The 20,998-nt window shown below is 38.2% G+C and overlaps 1 protein-coding gene across 2 annotated transcripts in view; it reads right to left on the reverse strand.

Annotated features, from left to right (window-relative positions):
* Positions 1-20,998, reverse strand: part of ZFP64 (ZFP64 zinc finger protein) — a 332,799-nt gene that overhangs the window by 165,386 nt on the left and 146,415 nt on the right. For both annotated transcript variants that reach the window (XM_044090028.1, XM_044090029.1), the window contains exon 3: positions 2,291-2,452. In XM_044090028.1, coding sequence (XP_043945963.1) covers positions 2,291-2,452 — 162 coding nt within the window. The remainder of the gene's footprint in view (positions 1-2,290; positions 2,453-20,998) is intronic.

Below are 20,998 nucleotides of genomic sequence, written 5' to 3' on the forward strand. Positions count from 1 at the left end.
ATGAATAGAACATTCTGGAGGAACAGATTCCCTTCGCAGAGACTTCCCTTACTATGGAACAGGGTCCCGATCTACATAAGACAGAGCCCCTCACTATCACTGTTCAAGAGGAACCTTGGTGAGTGGATGGGTAACAGAAAGTTCATACCGGGGATCACACCAACAGCACTACTAGATAGGGGCCAAGGCTACTAGCTGCTAGTACAAGGGTCTAGGGAACTACTAAAGGGGTGGTGAATACCGCACAACATGGCTGGGCTAATATATGCCTTCAGGCAGATAGCCCAGTACCAACCTATGAACCTATAAGAGTGATCAATACAGTCAAAGACTTGGTACCCTAAAATCTGTGCTTGATGGGTAAAACTGGGCAAAGATTTACTATACATACCCCCTGAATCTCTGTAGCATAACTTAAGAACTCTGTGATAAGAAGTCAGCAGTGAAGTTACATCTGTTTGCACTTGTCTTCCTGGAACAAAAAAGTTCTATCTATTTACAACGCGATGCTACTGACTGAATTGCAAATGGACTGTAGTGGTAACAACAGGTTATACAAGTTAGTGAAGAGAGAATGGTATTTTGTATACAGTTTTAAAACACAAATTATCTATTGTTAATTCATTTCACATTGAACCTTGTGTTAGACATGTGTAGCTGACTATATCACAGATGTAAGTCCAGGCATAACTTCCTTAGAAATTTAAAGAACCAATTGCTTGTGAAACTGTCCAACATCAACCACTGATACATTAGTTTACAGCTAAAACAGTCGTTATTATACACCAATAAAATTCAGAAAATTCATGATTGTTACATAGTTCAGTATACTAGCAGTAATGGTAATAGGGGTCGGTGATCCCCTTTAATCCCCTCTGTCTTTTTGAAAACTTAATTTAAGGAGGTACTAATAAAATAATAGAGTCTACACAAAGTGGTTTTACAAATAACCAAGTACTTGTATTGCCCCAAGATAACATGTAACTTGATGATATTTCTCTTGTTTTTGTACCAGCTCTTAGTCTCAAAACAAAAATAAAGGGGTTAGGTATAGTAAAACACTGCCTAAGTGTGTCTGTGGTCAAGAAAAAATGGTGTTTGTTCTGCTACAAAACCTGTGTGACATCTTTCCACGTGTATACTTTTTGAGACTGACAGAGAAAGAGACAGGGTATGGGTATGCACGCACACCACGGATGAACTGTGAAAATGCAGTCATGTGGGACTTGGATTAAAAAGGAAAGACAGCATGTGTTTGGCATCTAATATGCATGTTTGATGATCTGAATATAAAAGAATAATACATGATCAATAGCAGGCAAGCATTTTGTGGGCACTGGCATTCCTAGTAGCTTGAAAAATGACTGGAGATGTGCTTTAAAATGTACAAGAGAATTACTTCACATTAAGTTTCAACATATGCATCCCACAGTAGACCACGTCCAAACTGGAGGTAACTGTTGGCAGTGAATCAGAAAAAAATGCTGACAAAACTGCAAAATATGCAGTCTGATTTCTCTAGTGTAAGACAAGTGCAACAACTTGTTTAAAAAGGTTAAAATAAAAAAAAAATTAAGTTTAGCTGTAGAATATGACACATGTTAAAAAGATATACAGAAACTAGATATGGGCCCTCAACTAGTGATTTACTGATTTTTTCCACACCAGGCCTTAACAGTGTGAATGCTTACCGATTGTTACTGTGAATACAGGACAATTTATCAAGTGAGTGATTCTTTGAATCATCCATCCACTCAACACTAAAACTTCCCCTCAAAAAAATATAAATTCCCTTAAAATCAGGAAAATTCCCTAAATTCAAACATGCACAACACTTCAAACCAAGAACACTGCATTTTATTACTAATGTGTGAGGACATAGCTGTCTACCTACAACACACACAAACACACACACACACAGCCTTCCTTTATTACTCTAACTCTGATGTTCTCATTACTTATCAACTAAGAACACACCACCACATTATTGTCCCCATTCGCACCCAACAGACAGCATTTATTTGATTAACTGCATCTTTCAGCCTATTCCTTGCAGTACTATTCTGCATATAGCACGTCAGTAAGTACAGGTGTGATTAAATATATTTTGTACAGCTGCCAAAAAATTAAGTGAGAACATAATCAAGCGCTGTCATGTACAATGTTCAGCACTATTTGGACAGACCTTACTTTCAGTTAAAAAAAAAATCCTAAAACAAAGATTCCACATTCCGTACAAGTAATGTACTATAAATTAAAGTGTTAATAAATGCAAACAGAACTAAATTACCTGGGTAGGTACAGCCAAGTTTCTTTTGCTCCAATGAAGCTTTTGACTTTCTGATACATGACTTCTGAGGTTTTGAGAAAATAACTGGCACCTGGCCTTGACTGCCTTCACTAGGTAGATATGTTTCATAACTTTGTTCAAAGCCAAACTCTGTGCTGGAAACTGTAAGGAAAACATCTTATTAGCTGTATAGCCATTCATTAACTTAATTTCGTTTGCAAATATTTAAGACATTTTGAACCTGATCTAGAGAAAGAATATGTTTGTTCACTGAACACTACCTGAAATACTAATACACATTTACCAAACATTTTAATAGTGACCAGGAACATTGAAAAACATTTGGTCAACACAGATCATTAACTATACACAGAAAGAAAGGTATGTAATATGTGATTTTCTATCTATCAATTCTTTGTTAACTGGTACACGGGCTGGTCAAAGGACCATTTCCAGCCACGATCCAGGTGAATGGAACAATAATGAAAGTAATAGAGACAGCATTTCGGGATACATCTCAATTTCTACATAGTAGTTTACAATTGCTTGATTAAGAAACTAAAGTGTTGTCAGCACAGTAAGTAGATGTGAGAGAACTATGATACAGTAAAAATAAATAAAATAAAAATGAAATTAAATAAAACCTCTCAGTTTTATGCACAGGAAATTTTGATTGAATATTGACACTGTGTGGTGAGTTTAGGTTGGGTTGAATTTCAAGAAAGTAACAGTTTAAGTGCTACTTATTCTGATGAAGTAAATCGCTCAGTCTGGAAATGCAGATAAAGTGATTCTGTGTTCACAGGTAGGTACTAGGTTATCTGCCCGAAGGCATTTATAAGCCTAGCCGGAATGTGTTGGCTTTCGCCACCCCCTTAGATTAGTTCCCTGTGCCTATGTCCAGCAGAGCCATTGAAGTGATCCCTGGGGTAAACTTTCTGTTCCCCATCCACTCATCAAGGTTTCTCTTGAAGAGGGTTAGTGAAGAGCTCTGCCTAATGTAGATTGGAATCTTGTTCCAGAGCATGGGAAGTCTCTGGGACAGGAATCTATCCCTCCAGCACGTCATATTTATTGTTGTGGTGAAGTTTAGATCCCTGGAGTGTGTGGATCGAGACGATATGGTTTTCTTTAGGTGGAGCATGTCCATCAATTCTGGGTTGGACATGGCCTTGTATGTCAGGCAGAGATCACCACTGAGTAGGCGGTATGCAACCAAGTACAGCTGGAGTTTCTTCAGTCGAGCTACATAAGGCATTTGCTTGTGTCCAGTGATCCTCTTGGTGAAATGTGAACTACTGAGTCCTATCCGTTTCTTTTGTAGTTACTGTTTTTTTTTTTTTTTTTTTTTTTGTGAAGAGGAATATTTGATTCTGTGATACAGCGATGAATACAATTCTCTACAAGTAGAAAGGGGAGTGTACCAGAGGACACACGCTATCCCTTCTGGGCTTGGTTAAGAAACGAGCTTAGCAGACACCATGAAGAACAAAATTCAGTATAATAAATGAGGTCAGGAGCCACGAGATGAAATGCAATGACTTTATTAAGCAGATGAGTGCTATTTCATAACAAAAGTAAAAATGAGTCAGTACTTGTATAAGGCTGCATTAGCTTATCAATTAAGTCATTCATTACAGAAATTCATGGTGGGAATGGAAAATTCATGGGGGATGGTCAGGGGATAGGAAACGGTTCCTGACAAGTCAGCCATTAGTGGGCTCAGGGTAAATTCAGTGATTCGCACCATGAGGAGGATGTTGGAGATAAAGATTCACCTGATCTTTTGTGTGATTGGGTCACAGTAAACCAACTAACCAATGGGAAGGAGCCTTCTGTGATTGGCTAGACCTAGCTAGTTTGTCCAATAGGAGCATTCCATGCCTATCCACCTACATTATCGTACTGTTGAGTATCATGTAAATGAACAGGTTTTGTCTTCGTTCTTTCGCCATGGCTTCATCAGATCTGCCTAATTTATAGTAGGGAACAAGGAAAATATATTGAAAACATTAAAAACTTTTAAAAAATGGCAACATTGCCATTTATATATTGACCCTCAAATGTTCACAGTAAGGAACCAACTGCGTAATATCGTAATAGTCTTAGTTAAATACAGGAATCAAAAACCTTACTGTATTGAGTAATAAGTAAGGGCTAAGAATAATGGAGATGGGAGCCAGAAAAGTGGGCCGTCAGAGAAATAGATGGAGAGGCATGGAACGCTCCTATTGGGCATATTAGCTAGGTATAGCCAATCAGAAAAGGCTCCTTTCCATTGGTTGGTTGGTTTACTCTAATCCAATCACACAGGAGATGGGGCAAATCTTTATCTCCAACCCTTGATCATCCGCTTCATGGTATGAATTGCTGAATTTACTTTGAGCCCACCTAAGACTGACTTGTACAGACCATTTTCCTATTCCCTTACCATCCACCATGAGTTTTCCATTCCCACCATGAATCTCTCTAATGAATGACTTAATTGATAAGCTAATCTCTCTAATGAATGACTTAACTGATAAGCTATTGCACTGGTATATAAGTGCCGACTCATTTTTACATGTGTTATGAAACAGTGCTCATCTGCTAATAAAATCATTGCATTTCATCTCATGGCTCCTGATCTCATTTATTATACAAAATTTCATTCTTCGTGGTGACTGCTAAGCTCGTTTCTTATCAAGCCCAGCAGGGATGGCATGTGTCCTCTGGCACACTTTCCATTCCACTTGTGGATATATATTTTTTTTTTTTTACTTTGGACAGATACCAGTCTAGGTTGTGGAGATTTGACAGCTGGTTTTGATAACTTCTGAGAACAAGGGCTCCCTATGGTGGCAGCTTGTGGTACTTGTCTCGTAACAGTATTGAATACAGTCAAGCTGTCATCAATCTTAATATCTTCAAAAATAAAAAAAATATTTATATGTACATTATGTACACACATACACACACATATATATATATATATATATATATATATATATATATATATATATATATATACACACACACACACACACACACATATATATTACGCACATACATAACAGTGTGTGTGTGTGTGTGTGTGTGTGTGTGTGTGTGTGTGTGTGTGAGAGAGAAATATGCAACTGCTTAAACTCACTCACTTATAACATGTCACTATGTTTTAATGCTGCATGACATTGTATTTAGCTTTTTTTTTACTGACATTATAAGTGTATTATTCTACATGTCATACCTGTATTAGTATTTTTATTAATCTATGTATTTATAGTGCAATGTAATAAGATATCAATTGCCACCTACATATATGTATCTCCTGTTCTTTTACCCTGAGTAGCTTTTCTCCCTGGGCTTCCAGTGAAAACAGATAAAAGTGTCCAGTCATACCTTCTTGGTAAACAAATGTCAATAAATTACATATATACATATATAGTATGTGTAAGAAAGTCTGTCTGCAAAACATTGCAGCAACATTCGCTGACAAAAAAAAAAAAAAGAACAGCACAGAACTCAAAAATCATCACATTTTGCAGGGCAGGCAAGCCCCCATGTAACACCACACTTCACCCTGCCACATGAGATAACACAATAGTGGGAAAAAGGAATCTTTCCCATCAGCACTGTTACAGCTATCTCACATTACTACCTTCAACCAGCTGATCTGTTGACCAAAAGGTCATGACAGAACAGCTATCAACCGTACATTCATTAATTACCTTGAGGAACACACACACTTTAAGTCCAAAACCAAATGAAACTGAGGAAATGCGCTGACCATCACAACAGAAACAAGAACCAAAATTAAACACACAGACTGCCACTACATTATGTAGAGAAAACATTTAACATTGGGTGCTTTCTTCCAGTAAGTCATAGACTTCCTTGGAATAAAAATAACTCCAATCATATCTGCATTTGTATTCTGAAAACTGCATCATCCGACTAAAATCATATGACAATCACATTTAAATCAACAAAAGCAATTACATTAAAACCTTGCAATATTAATGAATTCAAGATACAATTAAATAAGCACTAAATAAAAACAAAACTATATTGTGACAGATGTAGCTTTCTTTCTTATGAGCGGCATACCCTCTTTTTTAAAAAATAAGCATTTAAATCTTACTACTACTGTACCTTTCAGTGAAGACTGACCCACACTGACAACCTAAGCTGCTAACCTGGAAAAGTTATCCTACTATTGCGGCCTATGCCCTGTTGCAAACCATCTGTTTACTGTTTGGGGGTATATCTAACTGACTGCAGTTGGAGCACGGTCTTGAGGCTGAAGCTGCAGATTGTTTGCTTTCTGTTTTGGTGGCTAGCCCTACTCTGCTCAGCTGTGTTATGCATGGCTTCACTCCCTAACCTACCTTACCCCCATTCCCATTTCTTTCATGTCATTACATTTATACACTCATGGTCACCCCAACAACACCCATCATTAAATCAGTAATAAACCTAGCCAATGTCAACACCCACTAAAATGTATCATACTTAAATGGCCCATAAACTACAACTCACAATTTTATTCACCACTCAGCTGCATATGCCACTCCAAAACCGTGCTCCTCCATCTTCTCCTATTCCAGTACTTACCCTACTGTTAAATCCACCATTTGTGACTACCGACTGAAAACAGGCTCCTCATTATAGTTCTGCAGCCCCTTCAATATATAACTGCAAAATAAGTGACTCCAAAACACACCACCACCTAAAAATACAAAACAATATATACAAAGACATCAGTCTTGCATGTTATTTTCCCCTTCTCAATATATGTGCATGATAAAAGAATATGTAACTTCAAAACAAGATAAAATCCACTCAGCTTCAAAGTAAAACCAGTAAACCAAATAAGAAGCCTTCACAGCAAAATAATAAAGACCCGAACAGCCTGGAATTCTTCTCAAGTCTTTTATTAAACACAAAAATCAACCATAAACGTTCTCAGTACATTTTCGATTGAAATGCACTTAATCAGATGTGAGCTGGCATTATTCTGTAACTCATATATAGTTAACAATAAAACTGCAACACAGTAATTAACCAATCACTATCTAAATCAAATTAAAATGTACTGAAGCATAGTAAATGCTTAATAATTTACAAAAAGCAAGCAGAACACAAATTATGCTGTTATTTTGAAAGTCCAGAGTAGTATTAATAACCTTGTTATGTTAAAAATTGTGTTGTATTCAACTATCACATAAAATCCATAACTTTAATAAAAATGTTTTATAAAAAGTGTTAATAATATTAATACCTAGTTTAAGTATTCTTTAGACCTGACTAGTCTGTTCTTTACCAAAGAGCTCCCTCTAGTGTTTTTTTTTTTACAGTAAAACATTTCTAACAGTAAAACATGAGAATAACCTCTCTAGCATGAAAGTAATGCTTTGCAATAAAATAATTCATATAAATTAAAACACATTAAGAAACAGTATTAAAAAACTTAAATAATACATTAATCCACACATTTCATAAAAAAGACAGTTCTTATAAAACCTACTCAAAATAAAACTTTAAGAGCAATAAGAAGTATATAAATAATAAAGTAGTGTAATAAAATATGTAACGTCACACAAATTCAAACACACATGCTATGTCTGTAGGGATATACACCTAAACCCCAAGCCACTTGATCATCACATCCCTCTATCAGTTCCAACCTCTTTAATCTAACTACTTGCACTATCTCCTAAAAAGTACCAAACCTACAAGCTTGGGTCTCTTCACATAATCAGATATTTTATCCCTTACTGACACTTGGTTAAAACCATCCATTAAAGATGAAAAATTTATCTCTCTCACAGGGCAACAATATTATCAGGTCTGACAGATTAAAACAAACTGGGAGCAGAGAAGCTATTATCTATGCTAACACATGAGAACTCTATATCAACCCTCATACTGCGCTCATATTTAACAAAGCTGAAATTTTATTTACCTTACTAAAGTTTAATGCAAAGAAGTCACTGTGTGCAAATGCAGTCTACATCCCACCAAACACCAATTCATCCACAAATGAAGATATACCATCATGGACCACAGATAATATCACCAAAGAAACTATCATACTTGTTTTAACACAACTGGACTACTCAAAATGAAGGTTCTAACACCATAAGTCTGTATAACGTTACTCAGCTGAGTAACTTCCCAATCAGATTTAATTAAAAAGATTAATAAGAATACAGTCCTTGACTGGATATTAAGCAATGGCCTTAAAAAAATTTCAGCTGAAAGCTCACTTCCAGACTCCCTAAGTGATCCTCATCCCACAAATGTTTTTGTTTGCTGTTTGTCTTTTCATCTTTTCCCGGTTAGGGGTCGCCACAGCAGAACTCCAGTCCGCTAATGATTGGCAGTAGATTTTTATGGTGCCGAGTTGTCAGTCAGATGCCCAACCTTTAGCGAAGGAGCGCCCATTCACACATGTCTTTCGGAGGCCACTCGACCGCGGGGAGGACATGCAGACTCCACACAGAAGGCACTCCAGCCGTGAATCGAACAGGAGAACCTCTTGCAGTGAGGCAACAAGCTACCGCTGTACCACTGCTCCTGCCATTCAAAAATGCACCAAAAGCTATAACAAACAGACAACTTAGTTTGAAAACTCACAAATTGCAATTTAACCTTCTTTACCACCACACTTAGGCAAATAAACTGGTCTTTCCTAAAACCAAGTCCATGGAAACAATGTTATAAAGTCACAACTTAAGCTTCCTACCAGATATACAGACAACTGAGAAATCACTGCAAGAAACTCATACAAACTGGCAAAAATCTCTCTTACCCAAACTCCAAAATAATAACCTTTCTAACTGAAATCATTTTTGGGCAGCCATAAACAAACTCCTGAAACAAAGAAAAATTACACAGTCAACCCCCCCTACCAAATGAAATGAACCTAAACATTACCCAACATTTGAATTCCCACTTTATCCATGTAACACTTGCAGCACTAAAAATCTAACATACAACCTATTAGTTACTTTTTTAGTTCATTCAGATCAGGACCTCGATATTCTTTTCAACCAGTCCTAATTAAAATAATACAAGAACTGCTATCACATCTGAAGCCTACAACATTATCAGATAACCCATCCTACATTGATACTAATCAACAAGTCCACATTACAATCATATGCATCCAAAATATGGAATAAAAACATGTATTATCCCACATATAAAGGTGGAAAATAAAGGGAATTATCCATATATTGACCAACAGACATACTCTCTTCCTTGTCATAAATTCTTAAAAAATGTAAACATTCCCAGCTGCAAAAGTGTCTTCTACATAACAACCTACTCCCTCCCACCAATCATGGCTTTCGCCTTTCAGAAAGCACAACTGCAGATCTTTTGTCCTTCCATAACACAATAAAGTAACTTAGGATGAAGGTAAGCTGGTCTCTTCCATATTCTCACATCATCAAAAGTGTTTGATACAGTCTCCCATACTAATCTACTACAAACATTACTCTCCCTCAGTTTCTCCAGCTCTACTCTAACCTGGTTTAAAAACATGCTTAGATAGGGCATAATTTGTCAAATGGCAAATACGCTACTCATTCTACCGACCAATAACCACTGGTGTTCCTCGGGGCTCAATCCTAGGTCCACTCTTCTTCAACATTTTTATAAACAGCCTCCATAGTGCAAAAGGACAAGGTTCCCTCGTTCTGTATTCAGACAACTCCATGTCATCACCACAAACTATCATATAACAATCCCACTCCTTCATAAAATCTTTTCTTCTGGATGGGGGCTGATGCAGGGATAATACAGGCATGGTCACCCAAGCCAGTGATGGTAGTCCTGATGGCCATGTGAGTAGGAGCACAATGAGAACTGTTGAAGGGACACAGGCACTCTCTAAAATGATGTAAGTACCCATGTCACCACCCAAGGGAAGGGTTAAGGTCATACATACAAAAACTTGTTTTCATGGCCAGGACACTGAAGAGCACTAAAGTCCCCCTAAATTTGTCTTGATGATGTCCCTTCTGGAAAGTTCTCGCATTGGAGAATGACAGGAAGACAAACACTCTCACCCAAATAGAATGAATGGGATTGTGTCAGATGGGTCGAGGCTCAATAGTTGGCAAGCAGAATAGAAAAAAAGACTTGGAAAACAAAACCAGCATAGTTATGTAATGGAATTTATCAAGTAACCACAAATACAGCTTATTTTGTAATCACCTCCAAATCGCACACGACAATCTTTATGGATGATAAATCAGATTAGAATAACTATGAAAATACAACAGGGATTTTTTCCACATCTCACTGTGCGTAAAAGACAAGGATCTAAGATCACACACACACACATATATATATATATATATATATATATATATATATATATATATATATATATATATATATATATATATATATATATATATATATATATATATGTATATAAAATACTTCTGAAAAAGTGCATAAACACAACATTATTCAGGCTGTTGATTATGAAGACTCTGCTTCTTCTCATAGAGAGACTATTTTATGGCTTTAAATGGATAAGAAAGGCGCCAACAGTCACATTCCAGTGGGACCACTACACAAAGTGCACCAATTTTCATATCCAATATTTGGCCTATTCTCAACTCCAGAGTATTTCCAAAATGTTTATCTTTAAAGTTTGTACATTTCAGAAGCAAACTATAACCATTTTCCCTTACTAATTACCTGACACTTACAAAGATTACAGAAATGTAAGCACAGTTCATAAATTAGACAAATGTCCTGTTCCAATATCTAACAGTAACAAAAGTTTACAAGAATTTTACATTAGAAAAACTTAGTGTAATACTGGAACTTTATGGAGTCTGTCAAATGATCCATAAGTTATCATGATTCCAATTTCTCAATATATGAAAAGGGAATTTCTATAGTAGACACAGACTTATCTACTAGGATGGCACCATTTTCCCTATCCAAAGTTGAGTATCTAATAGCAAATTCTTTAGATTATGTCTGAGGGCTGCACATCAATCTATTAGAATAGGGTAACTACCATCCATAAGGAAGGTCATCTGACAGTCTAATGGAGATTAAATTAATCCAAGGGGTTTTGAAAGGCTTCTAGGTTAAATGTATTCATGCTATCTTCAAATTAATATGTTCATCAGCTCTATGACACACAGGGATACAGTTCTGACTAAAACCAATATGATTAAAGCCGGACTGCAATATGGGTGATGATGGAGCTGGTATTGGGAGTATAGCAGTGACTGGCAGATGGTGGATTACCCACACAGGGGGAAATGGATGGCAGCTCTTTGCACTGGGAGACTTGACACTCAGTGGAAGCTAGATGCTCTATCAAGTGTAAAGGTCAAAGAATGTGCACCCACCAAGTAATCCATATGCACTGCAAGAGGCTCTAAGCAGACACAAAAGCAATATTTTCAAAAGGTCAGTATCGTGGGACTCCTACTAGTACTGGGAAGGTTGCAGAGCACAGAAACTCCAATGACTGCAACCAGTTTCCACAAACTATGAAAGAATGCAAGGGCCATGCAGGTCACAGAAGGGCTGATAATCAGTAAGCAACAGACAAAGACATGAAAATGTCAATATAGGCAATACAACCTTCAATTTTCACAACACTGTTTGAAAGATACTTTCTAATTTTCAGTGACTTAGACACTAGTATAGGACTCTCCCCACCAGCTCTCATTTTTCTCATTTAGGAAATACTACTCAAAACAAAGGAAAACAAGGCCATCTACTCCTGTTCTCTCTCTCCTACCTGAGGTAGGACAGATCTTGCATGGCTGAGCTAAAGGTGATCCTGTCACTGACTACCTCTCATGGGTACCCAAATACTGCTTCAGAAACTACCCAGATGCTATGATTTATTATTACATTTATTCTTTCTCAAGATGACAGAGACTTCAGAAAAACTGACCAACCTTTTATTTCATTCGAGAAAAGGAAAGATGGCCCAGCAAATGCCGTCTAAATGGTTGGCTTACTGTACTACCTTTGCTATGACAAGTGTAGAAAACCTCTGCAAGACACAGTAACACCACATTCTACTAAGGCAGCAGACAGGGCTTGATCACAGATGAGTAAGACCCAATCCTATGAGTTGTAACATTAAAAATTACTGCAATTCAAGCAAGAAAAAAAAATGATTCCACATGCCCATAAATTTATGTTCCAAGGTTACTGCACCTTGACACAGAAAGAATACACTGAAATACATCACACTTAGCATATATGCCCCAACATTTACACTTTCAGTTTTGCTATTTCAAAGACTGCAGTTCAAGTCCCTGAAATTCAACAGGCAGCCTGGCAGCTGCAACATCAGCATTTTCTGCATATAATAATTTAGAAGATGCCAAAAAAAGACTACGGCCCACACATTCATAAAACATTTCAAACTGAAAGCACAATCCAGAGGTATATGAGGCTTTGGCATGGCTAAGCTAAAGGTGATCCACTAACAGTCTACCTCTCATAGGTATCTAAACAATGCATTGGAATCTATCCAGATGTTATAATATATAATATATGTTGTTACTATGATTCTCCATCAAGACCACAGTATAACTGCATGCAAGTATATTTTCCATAACAGTACATCTTCAAGAAAAAAATATTGTAATAGTAAAGCTATTGCCCCTGCACTCTCCTAAGTAGAGTTTATTCACTTTTATTTAAATGTTTTTTATACAGCTGTGTTTTTAATAGTAATACTTTGTTAGACGAAGGACAATTGCTTACTACTAGAAGGAACTTTAAGAACTGAGTAAAGTTCCTAAGGTGAAAAGTTCAGGCCTGGCGTTACCATCTGTGGTCCCTTTGGCCCCAGCCTCGCACCCCAGTTTATTCTCACTTCAGCTATGTCTTCTTCATCACCACTGGAGTTCTCGGTGCAGGCACTTACGGCCCGACAGTTTAGTTGCAGCTTTTTTGGCACCACTGACGAGGTGCAGACCATCTCTACAGGTACAGTCTCCTTCAGCACCATTGGTGCAGACTCCTTGGCTCCATCCTTGCCGATGCAGTCAACTTCCGGGATACTGGCCTCACGGTGCAGACACCTTCAGCACTGACCTGCTCTGTGCAGTCACTTTCGGCACCATCATTACCGTGCAGACACCTTCTTTGACGGCACCGTATTCATCGGGTGCAGACATTTGCCACACTGCCCTTCATGGTGCAGACACCCTCAACGCCTCACGGCGCCACTCTTTGTCGGGCGAGATAACATCTGCAGCATTCTCCTCAGTGCAGACACCCTCAGTTCCGGCTCTGCATCACATGAACTCACAAGAACTAAGTACTCTCCTCCTCAGAACCTTTTGTGGGACGCCAGTACAGCCCATTTTAGGCAGGCCAGAATCCACATCAGGCTTCCTTCTGTACGAGGTGAACCAGGAGCTTCTAGGTTTAAGACCGATTGTTCCAGTTCTTCTTCGGAAATGAACGAGTCTTCGCCTTCCCTAAAAAATGGTCACCAGGATAGTTTCCTCCTTGGTTACCATTGTTATTGTATTGGTTACTCCTTGTGTTGTGAATTTTAGGTCGAGTACTTTGCCCCACTTGGTCAGAGACGCCACTATTACTCATGTGGTCTTGGGTGTCCTCTTCTTGTTCACCCGAAAAATTAGGGGTGTTATTGCCATCATCCACCCAGTTACTTTGAGGTGTAATAGAAGTGAACAGTAACTTGGGGTATGCTGAATTATTAAGGTAGCTCTGTCGGTCTCTAGCCAGTTTCTTGTTTTTGTTTCCTTTGTATTTCTCCAGTAGACCATCTATGCTTGAGAAAATTCTGGAATAGTCATATTTGTACCTATCAAAGTACAAATTTTCTTTTAAATTAGCATCCAAGTTGTTGACTTCCTCAATCAGCAATGCTATTTGGGTGTTGTAGTGTTTTATTAATAATTCTAACAGCTGGCTCCCCTGGTTTTCAAAGAACAATAGCAAGTCTTTGCAAAAGTCGGTGCTGTTAAACAAGTTGGTAGGACAAAAGGTGGAACGTAAACCTTTTGGAACTATTTTTTCTCTCAAGCACTGCTGGAAATAAGCAACTTCGAGCTGCAGTTTTTTTAATTTCAATAGTTTCAAATCAAGTGTTTTTAATGCTGTTGTCACATTGGTTTCGTTGTTAGAAGATTCAGTTGTCCCCCTAGCCGGTTGCCCCTGATCTGCACTGAACTGTAAGTTGTTTATATTATGAATCCATACGCCGCAGTTCGGGACACCTATAAGCCCTGGGGGCATAGGTAATGTCGAGTTTGTCGATAAAACTCCATTGCTTGGTGCAGCTAGTCTGTTTACCTGCCCCTCACCCAAAAGTTGTGTTACTGTTTGACTGTTGGTGCGTTGCCCTGGAGTAATCAAAGATGCGCTCCCTTCGGAGCTCGTACCAGGTAATGCACCCAAAGAATTCATTTGAGTTAAGCATGGTGTTGTCGGCTGACCTGGTATACCAAAAGTGTTCGTTCTGATGTTGTCATTGACCCTCTTATCAAGGGCATCAAGCTTGTTGCAAAACATGTCCATTTTAGAATTGAGTGCACAAACTAGTGCCGCCAACTCACTTGTTCCTTCATTACTGTTGGAGCTCCTTAAAGTTTTAAAGATAGCCGGACTTGCCGGACTCGTCGGGCTGCCGCTCGCCATACCAATGCAAAAACAACACAAAAGAAACTAGTAAAGAACACACACGGCAGAAGCCCAGGAGTGGTAAGTCCAAACGCCAAAAAGTTGCGTGACAATATAAGTGAGTTGTACCAGCTGAAAACTTTACCAAAAATAAGCAGAATCAGTAGTCAAGTCCAAGCAGTAGAAACGTAAAAAGTCCCTTTAACGCAGAATTTATTGATTTAAAAAGTTTAGCGTTTTCGCTCGAGACACAGCTCCAGCTTCCTCAGAAGTACAAATGGTTTACAAACAAGACGTCACTTTAAATTACTCAGCGCGGGCTTTTTTACTGAAGAAATTTAAAGACACATTAGCCCTTCATTTAATGTGTTGTACTACATCACCACTAAGTAATCTATTTCAACTTGGTAGAAAATACCCATTCTAAAGAAAATTAATGGCACAAAACAAGTGTTTCTTTAGGTTAGGGCACACCTAGTTTAAGTAAAGGTTTAATAACTTAGCAACCCTTTACTCATTTTGTGTATGAGCATAAACAGTGACACCATGTTTCATATTAGGGTTAGCCTTAAACTTCAACACTAATAGTGGGACATTGTAAGCACAACGCTTGAAAAAAACTTTTAAAAAACTGTCTTTCCATGAAAATGTTGGTAGGCGTAAGGTGGAAAGTTAACGCACAGAAATTAAAGTGCGTTTTGTTTTATACAATACTGCCAGCTTGACTGATTTCTAACACAATTCTAAAACTTCACTGAATTATATTGTTAGTTAGGTTTTTTATTATGCTAGGTTAGAATCAAAGCATGTTTTAATTTAATTTTACTGCTTATGAATTGTGTTTTATACTGACGTAATGAAACGAACAACATGTTTATTGGATGGTATACAGCAGATGCTGTAGTCCGGAGTTGCTCGGTTCATTTATTCATTTTATCTCATTTTATTTTATTTTCTTCTTTTTACACCACTTGAAATTGTACACTTGAAATAGATTACTTAGTGGTGATGTAGTACAACACATTAAATGAAGGGCTAATGTGTCTTTAAATTTCTTCAGTAAAAAAGCCCGCGCTGAGTAATTTAAAAGTGACGTCTTGTTTGTAAACCATTTGTACTTCTGAGGAAGCTGGAGCTGTGTCTCGAGCGAAAACGCTAAACTTTTTAAATCAATAAATTCTGCGTTAAAGGGACTTTTTACGTTTCTACTGCTTGGACTTGACTACTGATTCTGCTTATTTTTGGTAAAGTTTTCAGCTGGTACAACTCACTTATATTGTCACGCAACTTTTTGGCGTTTGAAATCATTTTTGGGCAGCCATAAACAAACTCCTGAAACAAAGAAAAATTACACAGTCAACCCCCCCTACCAAATGAAATGAACCTAAACATTACCCAACATTTGAATTCCCACTTTATCCATGTAACACTTGCAGCACTAAAAATCTAACATACAACCTATTAGTTACTTTTTTAGTTCATTCAGATCAGGACCTCGATATTCTTTTCAACCAGTCCTAATTAAAATAATACAAGAACTGCTATCACATCTGAAGCCTACAACATTATCAGATAACCCATCCCACATTGATACTAATCAACAAGTCCACATTACAATCATATGCATCCAAAATATGGAATAAAAACATGTATTATCCCACATATAAAGGTGGAAAATAAAGGGAATTATCCATATATTGACCAACAGACATACTCTCTTCCTTCTCATAAATTCTTAAAAAATGTAAACATTCCCAGCTGCAAAAGTGTCTTCTACATAACAACCTACTCCCTCCCACCAATCATGGCTTTCGCCTTTCAGAAAGCACAACTGCAGATCTTTTGTCCTTCCATAACACAATAAAGTAACTTAGGGATGAAGGTAAGCTGGTCTCTTCCATATTCTCACATCATCAAAAGTGTTTGATACAGTCTCCCATACTAATCTACTACAAACATTACTCTCCCTCAGTTTCTCCAGCTCTACTCTAACCTGGTTTAAAAACATGCTTAGATAGGGCATAATTTGTCAAATGGCAAATACGCTACTCATTCTACCGACCAATAACCACTGGTGTTCCTCGGGGCTCAATCCTAGGTCCACTCTTCTTCAACATTTTTATAAACAGCCTCCATAGTGCAAAAGGACAAGGTTCCCTCGTTCTGTATTCAGACAACTCCATGTCATCACCACAAACTATCATATAACAATCCCACTCCTTCATAAAATCTTTTCTTCTGGATGGGGGCTGATGCAGGGATAATACAGGCATGATCACCCAAGCCAGTGATGGTAGTCCTTGATGGCCATGTGAGTAGGAGCACAATGAGAACTGTTGAAGGGACACAGGCACTCTCTAAAATGATGTAAGTACCCATGTCACCACCCAAGGGAAGGGGTTAAGGTCATACATACAAAAACTTGTTTTCATGGCCAGGACACTGAAGAGCACTAAAGTCCCCCTAAATTTGTCTTGATGATGTCCCTTCTGGAAAGTTCTCGCATTGGAGAATGACAGGAAGACAAACACTCTCACCCAAATAGAATGAATGGGATTGTGTCAGATGGGTCGAGGCTCAATAGTTGGCAAGCAGAATAGAAAAAAAGACTTGGAAAACAAAACCAGCAGAGTTATGTAATGGAATTTATCAAGTAACCACAAATACAGCTTATTTTGTAATCACCTCCAAATCGCACACGACAATCTTTATGGATGATAAATCAGATTAGAATAACTATGAAAATACAACAGGGATTTTTTCCACATCTCACTGTGCGTAAAAGACAAGGATCTAAGATCACACACACACACACACATACATATATATATATATATATATATATATATATATATGTATATACATATATATATATATATATATATATATATATATATGTATATAAAATACTTCTGAAAAAGTGCATAAACACAACATTATTCAGGCTGTTGATTATGAAGACTCTGCTTCTTCTCATAGAGAGACTATTTTATGGCTTTAAATGGATAAGAAAGGCGCCAACAGTCACATTCCAGTGGGACCACTACACAAAGTGCACCAATTTTCATATCCAATATTTGGCCTATTCTCAACTCCAGAGTATTTCCAAAATGTTTATCTTTAAAGTTTGTACATTTCAGAAGCAAACTATAACCATTTTCCCTTACTAATTACCTGACACTTACAAAGATTACAGAAATGTAAGCACAGTTCATAAATTAGACAAATGTCCTGTTCCAATATCTAACAGTAACAAAAGTTTACAAGAATTTTACATTAGAAAAACTTAGTGTAATACTGGAACTTTATGGAGTCTGTCAAATGATCCATAAGTTATCATGATTCCAATTTCTCAATATATGAAAAAGGAATTTCTATAGTGGACACAGACTTATCTACTAGGATGGCACCATTTTCCCTATCCAAAGTTGAGTATCTAATAGCAAATTCTTTAGATTATGTCTGAGGGCTGCACATCAATCTATTAGAATAGGGTAACTACCGTCCATAAGGAAGGTCATCTGACAGTCTAATGGAGATTAAATTAATCCAAGGGGTTTTGAAAGGCTTCTAGGTTAAATGTATTCATGCTATCTTCAAATTAATATGTTCATCAGCTCTATGACACACAGGGATACAGTTCTGACTAAAACCAATATGATTAAAGCCGGACTGCAATATGGGTGATGATGGAGCTGGTATTGGGAGTATAGCAGTGACTGGCAGATGGTGGCTTACCCACACAGGGGGAAATGGATGGCAGCTCTTTGCACTGGGAGACTTGACACTCAGTGGAAGCTAGATGCTCTATCAAGTGTAAAGGTCAAAGAATGTGCACCCACCAAGTAATCCATATGCACTGCAAGAGGCTCTAAGCAGACACAAAAGCAATATTTTCAAAAGGTCTGTATTGTGGGACTCCTACTAGTACTGGGAAGGTTGCAGAGCACAGAAACTCCAATGACTGCAACCAGTTTCCACAAACTATGAAAGAATGCAAGGGCCATGCAGGTCACAGAAGGGCTGATAATCAGTAAGCAACAGACAAAGACATGAAAATGTCAATATAGGCAATACAACCTTCAATTTTCACAACACTGTTTGAAAGATACTTTCTAATTTTCAGTGACTTAGACACTAGTATAGGACTCTCCCCACCAGCCCTCATTTTTCTCATTTAGGAAATACTACTCAAAACAAAGGAAAACAAGGCCATCTACTCCTGTTATCTCTCTCCTACCTGAGGTAGGACAGATCTTGCATGGCTGAGCTAAAGGTGATCCTGTCACTGACTACCTCTCATGGGTACCCAAATACTGCTTCAGAAACTACCCAGATGCTATGATTTATTATTACATTTATTCTTTCTCAAGATGACAGAGACTTCAGAAAAACTGACCAACCTTTTATTTCATTCGAGAAAAGGAAAGATGGCCCAGCAAATGCCGTCTAAATGGTTGGCTTACTGTACTACCTTTGCTATGACAAGTGTAGAAAACCTCTGCAAGACACAGTAACACCACATTCTACTAAGGCAGCAGACAGGGCTTGATCACAGATGAGTAAGACCCAATCCTATGAGTTGCAACATTAAAAATTACTGCAATTCAAGCAAGAAAAAAAAATGATTCCACATGCCCATGAAATTTATGTTCCAAGGTTACTGCACCTTGACACAGAAAGAATACACTGAAATACATCACACTTAGCATATATGCCCCAACATTTACACTTTCAGTTTTGCTATTTCAAAGACTGCAGTTCAAGTCCCTGAAATTCAACAGGCAGCCTGGCAGCTGCAACATCAGCATTTTCTGCATATAATAATTTAGAAGATGCCAAAAAAAGACTACGGCCCACACATTCATAAAACATTTCAAACTGAAAGCACAATCCAGAGGTATATGAGGCTTTGGCATGGCTAAGCTAAAGGTGATCCACTAACAGTCTACCTCTCATAGGTATCTAAACAATGCATTGGAATCTATCCAGATGTTATAATATATAATATATGTTGTTACTATGATTCTCCTTCAAGACCACAGTATAACTGCATGCAAGTATATTTTCCATAACAGTACATCTTCAAGAAAAAAAATATTGTAATAGTAAAGCTATTGCCCCTGCACTCTCCTAAGTAGAGTTTATTCACTTTTATTTAAATGTTTTTTATACAGCTGTGTTTTTAATAGTAATACTTTGTTAGACGAAGGACAATTGCTTACTACTAGAAGGAACTTTAAGAACTGAGTAAAGTTCCTAAGGTGAAAAGTTCAGGCCTGGCGTTACCATCTGTGGTCCCTTTGGCCCCAGCCTCGGCACCGCCCCAGTTTATTCTCACTTCAGCTATGTCTTCTTCATCACCACTGGAGTTCTCGGTGCAGGCACTTACGGCTCCGACAGTTTAGTTGCAGCCTTTTTTGGCACCACTGACGTAGGTGCAGACCATCTCTACAGGTACAGTCTCCTTCAGCACCATTGGTGCAGACTCCTTTGGCTCCATCCTTGCCGATGCAGTCAACTTCCGGGATACTGGCCTCTACAGTGCAGACACCTTCAGCACTGACCTGCTCTGTGCAGTCACTTTCGGCACCATCATTACCGGTGCAGACACCTTCTTTGACGGCACCGTATTCATCGGTGCAGACATTTGCCACACTGCCCTTCATGGTGCAGACACCCTCAACGCCTACGGCGCCACCTTTGTCGGCGCAGATAACATCTGCAGCATTCTCCTCAGTGCAGACACCCTCAGTTCCGGGCTCTGCATCACATGAACTCACAAGAACTAAGTACTCTCCCTCCTCAGAACCTTTTGTGGGACGTCAGTACAGCCCATTTTTAGGCAGGCCAGAATCCACATCAGGTTTCTCTACGAGGTGAACCAGGAGCCTTTCAGAACAGGATGCGTTGCTGCTTGTTGATCAGTTGCTTGTGGCCAGGGGACTCTCTCACCCATCTAAAGCTGCTCTCCCTCTTGCAGGTGACCATTTTTCTCTACAGACTCCTTCTTAAACTCCTCATTCGACTTCCAGGGAAGCATCAAAGCCACTTTCTCTGACAGCA

The sequence above is a fragment of the Protopterus annectens genome, chromosome 12.part0 (genome assembly GCF_019279795.1).
Source record: "Protopterus annectens isolate FY-2018-M chromosome 12.part0, PAN1.0, whole genome shotgun sequence".
Classification (NCBI taxonomy): Eukaryota; Metazoa; Chordata; order Ceratodontiformes; family Protopteridae; genus Protopterus; species Protopterus annectens.